Here is a 15298-nt window from a genome sequence, read left to right as displayed (position 1 = left end):
CCTGTTGGCTCCAGCTCTCCTGCGACCCAGTAGTGGATAAAGCTGTTAGGAAATGGATGGATGAATAATAATTATAATGATTAATCAACAGTAGTTATTGTTTCTCTTGTCTCTTGAATTAGACTCTTTAGTGCACAGAAAAGGGAGATTCATAAGTGCAGATTTGTTCTTCTCCACTTGGGCTGGACAGAATCGCAGAAGTCAGCCATGGTCCAGGTGTTCTGGTAGTGCACCAGACAGCTCAATTTGTTTCTCTAGGTTTGGCTTGGTAATGTAAGAACTAAACAAGTTCGTCGTGTGATTTGCCTAGGCTTGGCTGTACTGCGCAGCATGGAGCCTATAACTATGAATCAGTGGCACCGTGTGACAGCTGAGCGCCTCAACAAAGATGGAATGCTTAAAGTGGACCAGCAGAGGGAGGTCAGAAGGTCATCTCCGGGAAAAGCTCAAGGGCTGAACATCCACACCCCGATGTACCTGGGTGGGGTCCCCAGCTTTGGCATTCTTCCCAAACCAGCCAATATCAGCATGCTGTTCGATGGCTGCATTGGAGAGGTAAGTGAATGGAGGAAAAGCCCACGTTCATTTGGTGGTAAAAAGCAGGAAAGCAATCTTCTTTGAGCCCCCCCTCCTCCCATGTTAATGGCAAGCAGAAGGCTGTTTCAAGATACACGTGAAGCTCCTTTTCTGCTCTTTTGACAGGTTTCTATCAATGGAAAGAAGGTAGACCTTTCCTACAGTTTCACCGAGAGCAAGAACATCCAACAGTGTGTCGATCAAAGCCCCTGCGACCGCATGCTCTGCCTCAATGGGGGCACGTGCTTCGCTCCTGGAGAGTACGAGCACCAGTGTCTCTGCAGAGACGGCTTTGAAGGTGAGTTTCACCTAACACTGGGCTGCAAACATATTGAATGGTTTGCACAAATAGAGTCACGTTATGTGATCCTCAGAACAATACTGTGAACAGAGCTCTGGAACTTGTTACAAGCTCAGCAGCAAACATTCTGCCTGGACTCAGAAGTTTAGTATTACAGAAGTGCGACAGTCATGGTGTTCTTTTCCTATGAAAGACCTCTGGCTGGACAGTGAGTTTCATTATCTCACACAGACATCAAGTCTAAAGAGTGGCCTCTCAAGAGGTGAGGTTGTTCCTCTCATGTTGCTTGTTTAGTTCCTCAAAGCTTATTTGATCCAAAACCTTGCCAAGATGCTTTTTGAAGGATCCTGGTGAATCAAGAAGGAGTTATCTTTATCCAAATGCCCAGAACTATATTGTATAAAAAAAAATCCTCTATTTTTTTAGAACTCATAATTGAATCCCAAAAGCCTACTGGGATTTTAGGAGTTGTATGTATGAAAAACTCCCACCTCTCAATTCTACTTCGAAAGGTTGAAATAGATGGGTCTACAGGTTGTATGTCAGTATCTGCTGACGTGGGGGCTTTTGTAGTATCATGCTGCCATTATGAAGTATTTTCAGACACCTGTATCACATTGACCGTTCACTGTGTAGCTATGAAGTGCTCTATGCGAAATATAATACCATGGACAATAGTGATGTAGCCACAACCCAATAAGCCATAACATCTCCAATGTTCGCCTGAGATGGTGCAGTGCGTTCAAATAGTGGAATGTTTGATGAACACAAGCGATGCTAGTGACCTCTGGAGTCTAGTGTAATTGGGAATGAATTGGGAATGAATTGGGAATTGGTCTCAGTTTGATTTGAAACTCATTACATGGGTCCACTGCTTTCTCAACATGGTTGTCTGAATAGGCTAATTAGCCTTTGTAACTCAAGCTGATCCTGTTCATTTTGGGAGCGGTTGTAACAGTCCAGGCCACACATCAAGAGAGTGTCTTTCATCCATTGATTACTTATAGGTGAAGTTAGTTTCTCTAAACTGTAGTGGCAAATAGGGCATGAAATGTAAGAGGAGGGGGTTTCAGAAGGTTTTTGTTTTGCTCAAAGCGCAGACTATAATCCCTACTATAAACCGTTGATGATTTTTCCCCAGGGGAGCGCTGTGAGATCTCCAAGGACATCTGCCAGCTGCAGAACCCGTGTCAGAACGGAGGACGCTGCTCTGATAACCAGTGCCTGTGTCCTGCTGGATACACGGGCCAGTTCTGCGAGAAGCGTAAGTGAGGCCGTTACCCCCGAGGAGCCGAATGTGTTTTTGCTTCACACTCTTCTGTGTATGGGCTGTAATGGCGCTGTGCTCGCCAGCCGCGGTGTGGGGAAGGCGTGGGAATTGGCTGGCTGGGCTCAGAGCAGTTTGGGAGGGAGCGCGGGGTGTAAAGTCAGAGAAATCCAAAACAAGCGGAGGCCTAAGCCTATGTATCACAGAGGAGTTGAGAGTCCGGGCCTGAGTTCCGGAGCACAGAAGGCAGTGATCAGGAAAAAAGCACCAGGAAGGGAAAAACCAAACGTCAAAGTCTGACGAGATATTCAGAGCCAGGGGGGTCCAACACTGAGAGACCGAAAACACTGGGACTTGAGGGGAAGGAGCTTGGTGGCTGAGCAAGCAACAGCTGGGGAAGCGGAACTAAACAGCTGGTGGAATGAGGTAATTGATTAATTAATCTGCAACAGGTTTAGATAATTTAACCCAGGGGCTTTATCACCCTGCAACTCACCACTGAAGCTCAGCAGGTGTGAGCCTGGTCAGGACCTGGATGGGAGACCTCCTGGGAAAAATTAAGGTTGCTGCTGGAAGAGGTGTTAGTGGGGCCAGCAGGGGGCGCTCACCCTGCAGTTTGTGTGGGTCCTAATGCCCCAGTATAGTGACGGGAACACTATACTTTAAAAAGTCCTGACTATCTGTCCCAGGGCATTTCTCCTAAAGAGTAGGGGTGTTACCCTGGCATCCTGGCCAAAGTTTGCCTTGACGTTTATCAGTCATGGCCTCCTAATAATCCCCATCTCTGAACTGGTTTCATCACTCTGCTCTCCTCCCCACTGAGAGCTAGTCTGTGGGGAGCGTTCTGGCGCACTATGGCTGCCGTCGCATCATCCAGGTGGGGCTGCACACTGGTGGTGGTGGAGGAGAGTCCCCATTACCTGTAAAGCGCTTTGAGTGGAGTGTCCAGAAAGGGTCTATATAAGTGTAAGCAATTATTTATTATCATATTATTTCATCTACCACTCCTCGTGTGTGTGGCTCCCATGGTGGCAGACCATGTAGTGATGTGGCCGGTGTGTGTAGGGGTGTGTGTTTAGGAGTCTGCACTCCCAATGGCATCACAAGACAGAATACTGGAAAAATATTAGTTTGCCCAACATTCACTAAATTGTAACTTGGCAGTCTGAAATGGTGAAACAAGCAGCCCTAAGAGTATTTCTTAATTCATCACAATCCACAACCCATTTTAAATAGATACTATAAAGGCTTCATTGACTCTACTAAATAGCTGAAGGACAGCCCTAGCAATGATCTGAAATAAAAATGACCATGAGGAATTTAATTTCTTGTATGCCTTCATTCATAGCTGTTCTTTGGCAGCAGTTTGAAATTTGAAGTAGCATCACGTTAGAGACATACCTGTATATTTCTCAGTCAAGTACATTTTGTGATCATTCTGGGTGGGGGAGCATGCACCGGTTTCTCCATTAATTCAGCACGGGGAAATTAAGTCACTCTTCAAAATTTTCAGAGACAAAATCTGGCACAAAATCACTTTCCTCTAAGTAATTATCTGCATTCCTTCTAGTGCAGGCCTTATTGACATGTCTCCCAATTGTTATGTTTGTCACTGTTTTATTAAACTAATATTTTACATGAAAGCAATCGAATCCAGTTCCCTACTTCACTCATTTCCTCATTTCAAGTGTTGTTCCTGGGAATAAGGACCTTCTGCACGTTGTACTGATTATGCCACTTTTCCATGCAAACACTACTAAACAAGTCCTGAGTAGTTAAGTGGGTGTGCTGCATTTTTTTACCCCTAATTAATTCCCATCTCTTTGCTAATTCCTTTAGTTTTTGAAGCTGTCTTTATGAGTCACCCTCCTGTCATCAGAACCAGCTGTGGGTGTGCACAGTAGCTGCAGGAGAATCTGTTAACATGAACAGCCCAACAAGTAAAGACCTCACGGGTCAGATGGATGTGTTTTGGCTTGGGCCAGCTGTAACCGGGTCTCCAAGCAGTGGCTCACAACTGTCCGAGCGCTGCCGGAGACGAGGGGAGCTGGAGTCGGCACAGGTAGCCTCAGCTTGCAGAAAAACAGCAGCTGTGGGCCTGCAGTGCCCCCGTTGAGATGCACATCACTTCTCCAGTTGATGCAGACCCAGGGGGTGTTATAGCAATAACACGGGTTAGCATAACAACTGCTGATTCACAAGCGAAAGTGCAGGAAAAAAAAAACTGATGATCCGAGATGAATAAATATAAAACAAGCTGTCCTGCCAGCTGGAGAAGAAAGTTACTGTCACTACTTTCCATTACCCAAATTAGGAAGTATACATACAGCTCTTTATTAGGGACTATTGAAATACACAACATTGGATGGAGTATTAGTGGCTTTAATACATGTGTATAGTGGTTTATATCTTGAAGGATTTCCGAACACTTTACATAATAAAGGAATATCACTTCACCCCCCACAGAAGTGCCAAACCACCTAGGTGGTTTCCAGCCATGAAAACTCCTGAAACTCACAGCAGATCAGCAAGCTAAAGAAGGTCCCAGGAAAGACAGGTGAACTAATTCAATGGCAGATAAACAATGTTCACCTGCACATAATGTGTTATGTCACTGTGCGCACACACATGGTATCTTATGATATCGTGTGATAATAAACAAATGGAAAAGGTCCTCTATTCTTCTAATATAGCTCTGGGCATATAGCTAACTGAGAACCTGTAAGCCAGTGCAAATTTCCGTGTCTTGTTCTGAAAATAATTAGGAAATCATTTGCCTGCCATTTAATATCTATATTCCAATCACACAGGGGAGTCTGTCAGCTCTCCAGAGTCTCAGTGGAGAATGGAGGGTAATGAAGGGAATGGTACAGTATATTATCTGATGTCTGTGTCTAACACAAAACCCGGGCCCAGTGATGGGGAACACCTAACATGCAGACACAATATATGTCTCTGTTCATCTGTCTCTGACTGCTGTAATTAGTGTCGTTGTGAAAATGTCTGTCCAATAAAAGTTGAAGGGGGGGACTTTACATTCAATGTGAAAAGCTAAATATAATTTTAAATGCTTAAGAGCAGAGGTACAGATTTAAATCTTCAACCATCCCCAACTCAGTTCTTTTCAGAATGAAAACAGTGAAATGGTTTAATCACTGGGAGTGCATAACCTTTAAGCACTGCAAATCCAATACTGCACTATATTATAAAAGCTGTAAAATGATGAGGGCATTTTTTGTTTCATAGTGAAGGCAAGCAGTAATGGTAAATTTGAGCCTTTTTGACTCATCAGCATAAGAGCTGAAAATAAGAAAATATCAAACGTACATAAACTGCAATAAATGAATGCACTAAAATAGCCTCTGCTGTTGAATTCCCTCCTTATTTGGTTTCTGCAATGGTTTCAGACTAAAAACGTTTTACCTTTTTTTGCTTTATTGCACTAGCATGAAAAAGTGAGTGTAGAATTCCCCTTCACAACTTTGCAAACCCTGCCAAATCCAGGATGTAACTCACCTGAGTGTGAACCTTATGTGTCATTGTCAGTCTGCTTGGCTCTTTCTCAAATGTTGGATGTGGGAATCATTTTCAATTTGCTGCTGGCCAAAAACTAATCCAATTCTTAGCAATACCACTTCTATTTAGAAGAGGTATGTGACTACTTTTCAGACACATTTAAAGGAGATGCTTTTGCATGAAGGTTACCAGTATGTTCATACAGAACGGCCTTTTCAATATAGTGCTTGTGGTCTGATTGTAAACTAGAGTTTCCTTGTCTATTCTGTGCTGCATTTCAGTGGCAATGTAGAAACTGGTGTGCAGCAATATCATTGGTGTTTGTCCCAGTTGAAGTGGCTTTGTTAAATTTAGAACCATCACAGCAATGACCAATATAATAAACGGCTACCCAAAACAACCCAACTAAACTGCCACCCATAAGCTTGTCCTCATGAAATGTGCTGACCTAATAACTACTTGAAAGAGAATGTAAAGTATCATTTTTCAGTGGGTCCCTTAACACAAGGAAATAGGCACAATATGTGAGTGATCAGTGCATTTGTAACACTTTAAAGGAAGAAGACAGAACATCAACAAGTGGGACAGGCCTTTCTGGTTCCAAGTACTCAGCCCATGTTCATGACCAGACTGATGAGATTTACAGCAAGTGTTGGACAATTGATTATTGATTGATTATTGATTATCACATATTGATTCCTTAGCGTTGGCTGTTTTTGCTAGTGCTGCCATACTCTCATATACAGTTAATGCAAGATTTACAACCTTCTCAAAATGCATAGCATCCTATAATCTGCCCTCGACTTCAAAAGGTTGCTGTTCATTACCTGAGGATTCGTAATTCACTAATCCTTCCAGGTTCTGAAGCACTTTTTCCAGTACGAGAGCTGGAGCCTATCCCAGCAGGCAACTGGAACAAGGCAGTGTACACCCTGAATGGGACACCAGTCTATCACAGGGCAGACACACAGACACAGACAAGCACACTATTCACACCATGGCCAGTTTGCCAAGAAACCAATTAGCCAACAGTACCAGTATCTTTCCTGTGGTTTAGATCTCCATCCTGCAGCGATCTAAACTGCCACAAGAGAGCAGCATCATGCAGTAAAACAGAGAAATGCCAACTCAAAGGTACAAATTGTGAAATTTGTGGCGTTTTTATTCTTTCCAGATTCTCCCATTCAGTACGCGGCTCATTTTTATGACAATGGATACCTGGCCCTCCCCAAAGTGATCTTTCCAAGGAGGTGAGCAACATCTCGTTTTTAAAACCGTTCTTTGAAATCCTTAGGGTCTGATTTATTCTTAACTTTACAAACAGGGGAACATGCTTGTAATTGGTTTACTACGGATCAAAATGCTTAGTTTGTACGCGCATTGTATGTGCTTTTTATCAGCATATCAGCATGCCGATCTTAAATATCCATTATAAAAAAATTAGAGATTTTTTTAATGTCACAGGCTAAAGACAAAATGAAAGAAGAAACAACGTTGTTAATATTCTCATCTCCTTCAGAAAATGTCAACAAAAATACTTGAACTTGCCTACATGAAGATGAAGACTTGATCCCCTTTAAACCATGGGATTTATTGATGGCTATATCCAAGCTGTTCAAAATGTGCGGTTCAGGTCTTGAGAGCTAGGAATACCATTAGAAGTCCTTAGTTAAATCTTATGTGGAAGCAATTTTAATTCAAGCCAAAAAGGATGTTTTCAACGGATGCTGAGCTCATCTGAGCTCTAGAAACTCCCTGGGTCGTTTTCGTGTCTTCTCTGATCATTTTCCATCTTCGCTCGCTCTCTTTCGTTTTGTTTTGGATAAAACAGTCTTCTCTGCTGTCTGTTCTTTGCCCGGCTATTTTTAAAAAGTGGATTCAGAAAACGTCACGCTGCCGGCAGTAATAATAAGGTTAATTTTAAATGGTTTATTTCACAGTGTATGATCTAGGAATGGCTTTTCTTCAAATGACACTGCTTTGCATTTACGCTACAATTCAAGTCTGTAAAAACAGCCTTCCTTTCCTGTTTCAGCTCACCTGAGGCCCCCGAGACCATAGAGCTGGAGATGCGCAGCACCTCCACAGACGGCCTGGTCTTCTGGCAGGGGGTGGTAAGTCCAGAGCCCAGGAAAGACCTGCTTGTCTATAGCTCGAATAGAGCAGTGGTCACCTTCCACTGAATCTTAGACCCACATTCTGCCATTCTGCCCCTCTCAGACTCCAAAACCCTCCCAGAGTCACATTTCTTATAGTATGTTGGAATTGCACTGTTGGCCTTTTTGCACTGCATAGTTTCCATGGAATTCCCTGCTCTGGAAGATGTATTTCCTTAAATCCCTTCAAATTCACAGTATTCCTGAAACAATACACCTTTAGACAAACCGTTCAATAAGGCTGATGACAAAAATCTCCACCCTTCTCTGTAAAATGTTACACACATTACACAACAGGTTTCGCATCTGGAAGGAACACCCGATGTCAAGATGCTGGAGATCCATCTTGATTCAGGGGCTCTGCAAAGCTGTAGTAATCAGTCATGTTCAAATCTGTCAGAACGCGTTACACAAGTCATTTTCCAATTTTTTTTAAGTTTGCAGACCACTTCATGTTAGAGGTTACAGTTGTTATCTTAAGAGCAATGACCTTTACCTGCAAATGGAGACTGGATTTTCCTAGAAACGCGTTTGGAATATGAAATTCTACCAAATTTGTTTCTACCTAAATGAAACAATGCGATGGGCTATAAAACTGTGGCCTTTTTTCCAGTGGTTCTCAAGCCTGGTCCCGGAGGAGCCCTGTGTCTGTTGGTTTGTGTTGCATTTGACCCCTTAATCACCAGTGTTAACTGGTGTCTGTAACTGATGTGCTTGCTGGTTTCGACTCTTTTCTGCACTCAGTCCTTGGTTTCAGAAATACCCCAGTTAAAGTGCTTTATTTCCGACAGCTTCACCACACAGAGCTTTATGCAGTCTCTCCTCAACTTAAAAAAGTGTTCCTCCATTTTCTGCTGAACGGAAGTGGGTGGGAATGACCCTGTCTCTGACAGCACCCACAGGATGTTTGTCATGATCGTCATCCCTCCTCTTGAGGGAGCGCAGACCCTTTTCTGTTCATTATCTCGTACACCTGTCCCTGGATTCACCATATTTAAACTTCTGGAAGCTCTGGAAGCTCAGGGCTCTGCATTTGTAGACGGACGCCCAGAGGCCCGCCTAGCATCAAGTCATCCTACGGCTTGAGGGCACAGTCTTCCGATCAGCGTCCTGACCAAGCTGAGTCCAGGGCTCAGAGCGCTTGGCCTCATACAGTACCTCCATTTTTAATTTCCTAGTTCCATGTCCCTGTTCCTGTTTTTAATCATCTTGTCTTTGTTTGGATCACCTGGTTTGGGATTTTGGACTGCACTCCGGATTTCCTATATTGGACTGTTTTTGGATTTGTTTGCTCCCTTGATCACTGTCGGCACCTCCCCCTGTTCGCCATCCCTTCCGATCCTGACCTTGTTTTCCCTGTAGCCCTTCTCCAGTCACTTCCGGATTATACCGTCTGCACAGGGTCCTAAACTATGCACTACGCGGGAGTCAGGACCGGCTCCCGTTACAATGTTGGTGTATTTCTTCCTGCTTCAGTCCGGTTGCCAGCGATATTTCAGCTAGCACACCTGATTGAGGGCCGTCCTCAATCAAATCATACCACTGACAAATCTCATTCGGCTGTTGAAGAGCTGAAAGCAAATAAAAAAAACAGCCTGAAATTGCAGATGACATGTTGCTCACACACAACTTGAAACCAGAAACAAAAGACTAAAGCAGATAGCAGATCGGTTACAGGAAGCATTTAGCATGGTGATAACGGGCCCAGTTGGAACAAAAACAGATACAGGGGTCCTCCAGATTGAGGACAGAGAAGCACTGGTTTGTGCTGTTCCATAACTCAACCCATTTGTTCGATTTTCAAAGAAGGTTCCATATTCTCCTGTGCTGCTGTACAGTTCCTTTCACATCCTGCCTTACATTTCTAACAGCTGTGACATGTTAAAACCATTAATTAAAGGGACAACTGGTTTGATGGCATACTTAGAAGAAGAAATAAAAAAAAGACTACAGAAGTACTGATGCTCTGGTGAATTTGCATACTGCTGTGCTCCACAAAATCAGCAACAGAGCAGAAACCGTCACATGACTGGGAATCTGAGATCTGGCTCATTGCTCTGATCCAGACAGTGTCAGTACTAAGTCAACCATGCAGGGCATAAGTGTACATTAAATGAGCTTCGATGACTGTGTGTTTTCTGGTGTGACGATCCTTTGGTGTTTCCATGCATGTTGGTGCCCATTGCATGATCCAGTCCACATCTGTTGTCTTGCACAACTGCATGTTGCCACACTAACTGCGCTTCCATTTTCCCCAGGAGTCCCGTGGTGTTTTCCACAAGCTGCATGGTAATAACAAGGTATTCATTAAACATTATTTCCAGTAACCTTCACTTTCTGGGCTTCTGGTGCACATGAGTTTTAAATGCCCCCAGGTACAGTGAGTCATATGGAAGAGAGCGTGCACAATCGTGATCAGTCGTGAGCCCCAGACCTCCTTGTTGTGCAAGAAGCACCAGGAATGGGTCAGGTGTGGAAGCCAGTCAGGATATTCTTAACTGGACCTCAGGCCTTGACCTCTGTGATTAACCAGGCATCGGCGAGTCTGAGGCACTGACCTGAGCGAGGTGCATCTGTTCTTCCTGCACTGCAGACTCTTGAGATACTGTACGTGATTTTGCACTCTCTCCAGTGCAGTGCTAATGGGTTGTAACTGTGAACTCGGTTGTCAAATTTCTGACCGCAATTCCTGATTTGCAGATTGATAGAAAACAAAGAGGGAGAGAGTTTATTCTCCCCAAGGGGCTATTTGTTTTACAGCAGCAGACAATATAAAGAAAACATACTGTACAAGCAGTACACATATACCGCATATGCAGAATCATCTGTTGGGAAGTTTCCTGGCCGCAGGTATAAATGAGAACTTAAACTTGTTCATTTCAGATTGGGAAATTTCTGAAGGGAGTCAGGAATTCTGAATTATTTCTTATTTTGCTCAATTTCGCTAACTCAATTTCTTGGAGTTAGTGGATATCAAGATATTTCCTTGACTGCTGTTTTAAGGCAACTGGAATATTAGAAACCACAAATCTGAAACGGTCTCATTATTTTCAAGGGGGGTGCAAGCATTTGTCAAAAACCAAACCTTTTGGTTTAAGTCTTCTCTATCCATTGCTGTTCTCTGGACTCTTTCTAACAACCTAACTTTTTCTATAACATGGTGACAAAAAACTGTGAGGCAGTCATCTGGAATTTATTTTGGCACTGAAAGACTTTGGCATAGCCATCCTTTCCAGACATTTTTCATACCCTGATTTTTTTCCCTTTATCCCCCTATTTTGTACTGTTTAATACACTCACACTCACTTTATCTCTCAAGCTGAAGTCTAGTTATGAATTATTCTAATAGGCTGGCACTATGTGCTTCTTTGCAGACGAGGGAAGGATATGTACTCTTGATACAGTTCTTCATCACAGACAGCCGTAGATTTCACTTACTTTTTTCGTCTTCAGATATACGAAGACGGTGGCTCATACGATTTCATTTATCTGGATTGGCAGTTTCTGTTTTGAATGCCCTTTTGGCTCGGTGGCTGTCACAACTAAAACAGTGTGTGAAACACACTGATAGAAGACTCTGCAGTACTTGAAAATGAGCGGGTTTCATAATTGTGTACGGTCTGATTTCTTCTGAACCCCGCCTGGGTTCAAAAACACTTTTAAAGGCCATTTCTTATTTTGAAACTGTTTTATACCTGTCCTTCAGTTCATCTTATGACCATTGCTTACATTGCAGCCATTACAGTTCCAGCTTTAGGACCTGTAAACCTAATGTAAAGCATTACACGTTTTCTAATAAACTAAGTCTTAAATTAAATTGTTGCACAATTCATTTGCCTGCTCTTTCCCGGTTCTGACTACACCAGAGGGCTGGTTAACTAGACAGAACATGCCAAAGCCAAACATGCCAAAGAACTGACTTTCTTTAATTAATCTTGTGGCATGATTGCACCATTGTCCAAAAGAGGAACTATCAACTGGATCCTAAAAAGAAAAAACACAAGAATTTTAGACATTTGAGCAATAGGTCTCAGGGGTGGCTCATCCAGTAAAAGTGTCTTCTCTGAGTGTAGGAAATACACTGTACATCTTAGAAATTATAAACTGTACTGTATTCCAGACCAGGCAGTAGCTAAGTGGTCAGTAGAGCCCACTGGTGATAAAATATAATTGACAGACTGCTTCTTGCGTTTGGCAGGGTAAAGATGACCACTGTCTGGGCAGCTGTGATAATGACCTGGTTGTTATCATTGAGGGCTGAATTTGTCTCGCCCACAAGCCTTGTTGTTTTATTCTAGGACACAAAGAAGCAGATCACTTGTAAACGTGCCTGGCGGCCATGCACCTGTGTGTTGTCTTCCTGTTTCCCAGAGTTCTGTATTGGTGGAATAGAGACATTTAGCAGTACGTTATCCTGAAGAAGAATAATATTTGCACATTGAAGGGCTGGTACAAAATGAAATTACAAAAACTGATGAAAATGATTTTCTGTTTCTAAACTGAAGTAAGGATGGTATAAACAAGCGGAAAAGAGGAAACAATATAATTAAAAAATACACTTTATTATATATTATTGTAATATATGTTATTTATTATAATATGACATAATATTTTATTTTTTCTGTTTTCCTAGGAGCTTGGAGAAAATGGTAAAGGCAAAGATTTTGTGAGCCTTGGATTAGAAAATGGATACCTCGTCTTCAGGTACAAAAATGTTTACTCTGATATTACTCTAAATTTGTGAGCTTTAAGTATATTCCATTGTAGATGGACAGAGTGGCCTTCTCTTGTAGAGGGAGATGAGAGTTTGTCATTAGAAACCATATATACAAAGTCACATCTTTTTATGTTCTTGGAGATTTAGTGAGTCTAATGAAGAAATTGAAATAAAGATGAATGTAGATTAATTGGAAACTAGCAAATGAGCTACATCTTATTTGTAACCACTTCCCCTTGCCCATGCAAGTATTAAAATTACATTGAAAAAAAACATTAATTATCATAAATTCATTTTTCTGATGTTTACAGCTACCAACTAGGCAGTGGCGAGGCTGAAATAAGATCTGACGTTCTGGTAAACGATGGGGAATGGCACAAGATCACTGCAGTAAGGTAGGCTTCCCACAGTTACTGATAAGATTCGGGAATTCAGGGTTCACAACAATTCTAGTACACTCGATTAGTTTATCCTTTATTGTGCCTTCAAAGGAAACACATGGTCTCTGTCTTTGAAGGTAATAATGGGCTGCTATCATTTTTATATTATATATAGTTGTGTGTAAACTGTAATTTTATATAATATGTGCAGTTAGAATATAAATTAGTTTAAAGAAGCTCTCAAAGCACTGCATATAGCAGAAACATAAAATGCTAGAAAAAAATTACAGTAAATGGATCAATTACAAGCTCCAATGGGTCAAGCAGTGAGCCCCACATTCATGGTGCTGTACAAGAGGAGTCTGTGCCATTCACGAAGAACCACTGTCTGTGACAAAGTAAAAAAGGCTTGAGTCATCAGATCTCAGACTGAGCTGCACTATTCGCATGCAGTAAGAGATGTAGCCTGCAGATAGACCATGATGTTGCTCATAATTCAGTGAAGTTGATGCAGTTTACACAGGACAAGTTATTTAATAGTTGTTTTTAATCCGTGTTGTGAGAACAGCGAAACTAACTACAGAAAAGTCCTGTCGCAGGTTACCTTTGGAAAATTCTGTTGCACCCATGGCTTAATATCACACTGGCTCCTGTAAAATTATTTTCTGATTTAGTTTGCAGATACATCTGTGTGTCATCAGCATAACAGTGAAAGAGTGGTGTGACTTGGGCAACCTGTTAAATGATGAAAAAATCCAAACGAGCTAGGCAATTAGTCACAGGACAGGGTACTTAAATCACAGAGAAGTCAAATATTTATGGTTTAAGGTTGCACAATATTAATAGCTCAATAAAACCCTGGTAGATTTAGAAGAAAGTGAACCACAACTATCAGCAGGTGATGTGATTTTTAAAAATATAAAATTCATGCGTTCAAAAGTACTGGAACAACAGCACTTTGTCTGGCAAGAACAGACCGACAGCCTATGTTATTTCCTCCCTGAAACAGGACTGGGAGGCAGGGTTCCATTCAGATCGATGGAGGTCGACCCGTGAGAGGAGAATCAGAAGGCAGAAACGTCATGGTGGACACCAAAGGCAATATCTACCTGGGTAAATCCACACTCGATAGCACCTGCTCATGGCTTTCCTGCTGCAGCTCTTTCTTTTCATTCGGACATCTGTGCTAAACTCTTGCCTGGCACAAGAAGGGTGGGGGGACAGAGCTTTGTTGGAAAACAAAAAGTTATCTTACAAAGTGACTATAATGTCCACCTTTAACATTCGCTTTTATGCTCAATGCTTACATGCTCATGCTTGCTTTTCTATGCCAGACATGAAGGCAAACTCTGAATCAGAGTTTGGTTCTCAAATCCTTCAAATCATAGATTTCTAAAGGCCTGGAACAATTGAACTTGGATCACTAAGAGAGAATTTTCACTGGTGCGTTCAATGAACTAATGTACATCTCCGCCATGGATCCAAGAGGGGCATCATGGATCTAGCTATCATTTAAGAGAATTTTGCTGGTCTACAGGGATCTGCATGGAGTACTGACAGGATGAATTAATACCCCCATTCATTAATTTCTTTTTTTTTTAATTGGATAATGTTAGCATGCCCAAAGGGGTTGGGCAGCCAGTTGACCTTGGACCCCTAGAGGGGGTTAGGTTGTTTTTTCCTCCTTACTAAGGAGTTTTTGGTTCCTCTCCTCTGTTGTCTTCTGGCCTTTTCTGTTCTGTATTCACAACATGTATGGTCACTTGCATTGTTAAGCGCCTTGGGGCAACCTTGTTGTGAAAGGCACTATATAAAAATAAATTGAATTGAATGGAATTATTTGGACTAAAAATCAGAATATCCTTTAGCCCTGAAGAACTAGAAACATTACTTCATCAAGCGCTCCTAATCTCTACATAAGAAGTGATTGAGTATGACCTGTGAGACTAACTGGATTGAGGCTCTCCAGGAAGCAGTGTTGGAGCCCTCTGCTGTATTGTACAGCATGTCATTGTGACATCTTGGAGGATTTTTTTAAATACCTCTGTATTTTAAATCAGTTCCTTCTGTAGGCAATGAGGTACACTGGAGGTCACACTAGACTTCAAGGGGTCTCTTGCTCGTGCGAGAGTGAGTTTGCTCACTTTAGCACCAGTGCAGGCAGGGAAATGGACATTCGATGGGCTTCCTCTCACTTGGGGCCCTCCTGATGTATGGAAAATAGATGCCTTATTGTCCACTACTGTGGAAATTTATCTTTGGCTTCCCCCACACAAGCAACACATAAGAGTCACATAAAATCACATGAAATCACAACAGTAGTATGTCATGTCATGTCATTTGCCAAACCGCTTTATACCATACGGTGTCCCGGACAGCCGGAGC

General features: G+C 42.3%; 1 protein-coding gene across 1 annotated transcript in view; it reads left to right on the top strand.

The window, feature by feature from the left end:
• Window positions 1-15298, top strand: part of hspg2 (heparan sulfate proteoglycan 2) — a 223799-nt gene that overhangs the window by 203792 nt on the left and 4709 nt on the right. The window contains exons 81-89 of the mRNA XM_088938069.1: window positions 311-555; window positions 703-874; window positions 2019-2141; window positions 6835-6910; window positions 7696-7774; window positions 10075-10116; window positions 12450-12520; window positions 12845-12928; window positions 13923-14026. Of these exons, the coding sequence (XP_088794195.1) occupies window positions 311-555; window positions 703-874; window positions 2019-2141; window positions 6835-6910; window positions 7696-7774; window positions 10075-10116; window positions 12450-12520; window positions 12845-12928; window positions 13923-14026 (996 nt within the window). The remainder of the gene's footprint in view (window positions 1-310; window positions 556-702; window positions 875-2018; window positions 2142-6834; window positions 6911-7695; window positions 7775-10074; window positions 10117-12449; window positions 12521-12844; window positions 12929-13922; window positions 14027-15298) is intronic.

Source organism: Atractosteus spatula, chromosome 20, assembly GCF_055471065.1.
Source record: "Atractosteus spatula isolate fAtrSpa1 chromosome 20, fAtrSpa1.hap1, whole genome shotgun sequence".
Lineage (NCBI taxonomy): Eukaryota > Metazoa > Chordata > Actinopteri > Semionotiformes > Lepisosteidae > Atractosteus > Atractosteus spatula.
This window is presented reverse-complemented; position numbering and strand designations above follow the sequence as displayed.